Genomic DNA, 3,054 nt, shown 5'->3' with positions numbered 1-3,054 from the left:
GCGAATCGATGGTCAAAAACTTCCCATGGTATCCGAACAAGTTGTATTAAACCCCAACAAGTGGTATCAGATACGATTTAGTTGTCAAGTCTATGGTGACCCGATATTTGAAGATTGTAACTTTTTGGTCCATGCATGAGATTGATTATTGGTTAAATTTAAAAAAAATTTAAATTTTATCACGAGATTCCAATAAAATTTATATTCATATATTTGAAACCAGTTTTACATTTGATTTTAATTTGCTTATAAATTTTAATTATAAAACGTTAATTTGTGATAACATATCATAAGGATAAAATAATTAGTATTTTTATAATATGATAACAAAATTCAACTCAACTATTTCAAACTTTTTGAGATACAAATAATAATTATATTATACTTAATATATTTTTTATATATCCATTGCAAAAAATCTTATTGGGCTTGAAATAAAAAAAGCCCAACCATTTAACCACAACAATTAACATAACATAGTACTTATCTCATTAATCAGTTTTACCTGTTAAAGTAATAAAGTCTGCTGTCTCTGCTTCTGGTCAGAGTTGCTATTTTTTAGAGAATAACTTTACACACGTCCACCAACCCTATACTCCACATTGCTTCAGCATATAAGAAAAATTTTTCCTTTCATCACCGTAGCACTGCCCATACAATGAATGAAGCTGAATCAATGTCCTTCAGCCGAATTATTGCATTGCATTTGCATCATTATTTTGCTATGACCCACAACTAGCTCATTATAATAATGTATCTAACATCAAAGGCAAAAATAATGATGTCAATTTCGGGAGAAAAAAGAAATAAAAGATAACAAACAGTGGCTAATTTTTTTTTATATGAGTTTAATTTGTGAGTTATACTCATTTATGGAGTATTATAATTGTTGTAAGCAACGGGGGAGACATTTTGAAACTTGTTTACATCATCTGAGTTCTTTTTATTATCTCTTCTTTCTTTCCCTCTACAACTTTGCTGGGATTGCTTAATTGGGTTATCACGAGATACAGTTATCTCTCGCTGCAAGAAAAGAATAAGGAGAAGATAATTAGTTTACAAAAAAAATCAAGACACAGGGAGAAAAAATTTGGTGGCTTGCGGTGGTGTACAGCAGTTTGCTCGTAGCCCTAAGCAACAAAGAGCAAAACTGAAAATAAACAATCAATAAAAAAAAAGAAGATTTAGTGCTTATAATTTTCATGGTAAGTAGAATTGAGCACAATAGAAAACAAGAGTGAGCGTAGAAATCTAAAAGAAGTTGTTACTGTCTCTTCACACAATAGACACCTTCAAACCACCAAGTGATATCAGAGCCAATTCGATGGTCGAGAACTCCATACGGTGTCCCAACAAGTTGGTATCAGAGCCGTTTCGGTGGTCAAAAGCTCTCCAGGGTGACCATACGAGTGGTATCAGAACCGCACGGTGGCCCAACAAGTGGTATCAGAGGCGATTCGATGGTCAAAAACTTCTCACGGTACCCGAACAAGTTGTATTAGACCCCAACAAGTGGTATCAGATCTGATTTGATTGTCGAAAGCTCCCTACGGTAGCTCGATATTTGAAGATTGTAACTTTTTGAACAGCCAATGGTAACCTTTTACACTTTTCAACAATTTTTCTACCAACAATTTCTAAGGCTGAACGGTCTCTAGATTCAGTAGAAAAAAATGCATGTTTTGCAAACACTATCCAACAATCTTCCTCATGAAAAAAACTCAAATTGAGAGGTTGATTATGATTAGTTTTCACCATAGAAGCAACCGGATCAAGACGGGTTGTTACAAGGATATGACCTCACTCACTTTCACATTCAAAAGGAGTTAAGAAATTTCTCCAACCCTCATGATTACTGCTCTATACATCATCTATAACAACCAAGAATTTCTTCCCTGCTAGCTCTTCCTTCAAATGATTTTGAACTGTATCTAAATCGCTTGAGTGACAAGAACTACCAGTTTTCTCTATCACAGTCTTTGTCATCTTAAGAACATCAAATTCCTCCTCACCAACACAAACCCATGCTTTAACATGAAATTTTTGCTTCACTTTGACATCATTATAAACTAATTTTGCCATAGTAGTTTTGTCTATCCCACCCATGCCTACTATGAGAATCACGGACAAATCATCATTGTTAGTATCATCTAACAACAATTTCATTATAGCATCCCTCTCTTTGTCCCTCCCAACAAACATATCAGGTTTTTTAACTAGTGAGGTTGATGGAATCCTCCCAGACATATTCTTGGCTGCAATATTTTTCAGACCAAGGATATCTTTGTGTTTTGCAATAACCTCTAGTCTAGCAATGACTTCTTCAATCCTAGTAACAACCATATCTCTATCTTGTGAATTGAAGATGCGAGACAGGAAGTTACCTGGATCCTCTTGAATGGCAACTTTAGTGATAATTTCATCCAACAAGTCATCACAGACAGCATCTTGAAAATTTTGAAGTCACCTCTTGACAGCATGGACAATGATCTATTTTTTCTCAACATCATTCAGCACAGCTTCAACCACGTTCATAATTGTCTCCAAACTTCCTAGCAGATTCTGGTCAAGCTTCTTTCCTCGACTTAAAAATGAAGATTTGGTAGCCTAACAAGTGGTATCAGAGTCTTTTCGGTGGTCGAGAACTCCATACAGTGTCCCAACAAGTGGTATCAGAGCTGTTTTGGTGGTCAAAAGCTCCCCAGAGTGACCATATAAGTGGTATCAGAGCCGCACGGTGGCCCAACAAGTGGTATCAGAGGCGATTCGATGGTCAAAAACTTTTCACAGTACCCGAACAAGTTGTATTAGATCCCAACAAGTGGTATCAGAACTTGCCTTATTTAGCATTCATTAATTGTCACAACAATTAATAAATGCTAAATAAGGCAAATTATGGATGCTTTTGGCTGATTTTCTTTGGTTACCAACCATTTTCGTTATGCAGCTGATGGTGAGTGGGACCAGGTTGAAAACTTGAGGAAGGTGATGAAGGAAAAAAATGTTCATAAGAGTCCTGGTTATAGTTGGCTTGAAAAGACATGTGAGACTCTT

At 35.6% G+C, this 3,054-nt stretch overlaps 1 protein-coding gene across 1 annotated transcript; it reads right to left on the bottom strand.

Moving 5' to 3' along the window:
- Positions 1–1,860: 1,860 nt before the first annotated feature.
- Positions 1,861–2,343, bottom strand: LOC140176884 (putative disease resistance RPP13-like protein 1). The gene has a single exon (XM_072208444.1). It carries the CDS (start codon positions 2,341–2,343, stop codon positions 1,861–1,863), a length of 483 nt encoding a protein of 160 aa, XP_072064545.1.
- Between the last annotated feature and the right edge of the window lie 711 nt (positions 2,344–3,054).

This window comes from Arachis hypogaea, chromosome 12, assembly GCF_003086295.3.
Source record: "Arachis hypogaea cultivar Tifrunner chromosome 12, arahy.Tifrunner.gnm2.J5K5, whole genome shotgun sequence".
Taxonomy (NCBI): Eukaryota; Viridiplantae; Streptophyta; class Magnoliopsida; order Fabales; family Fabaceae; genus Arachis; species Arachis hypogaea.
Note: the sequence above shows the minus strand (reverse complement) of the source record. Positions and strands in the feature narration are given on the sequence as shown.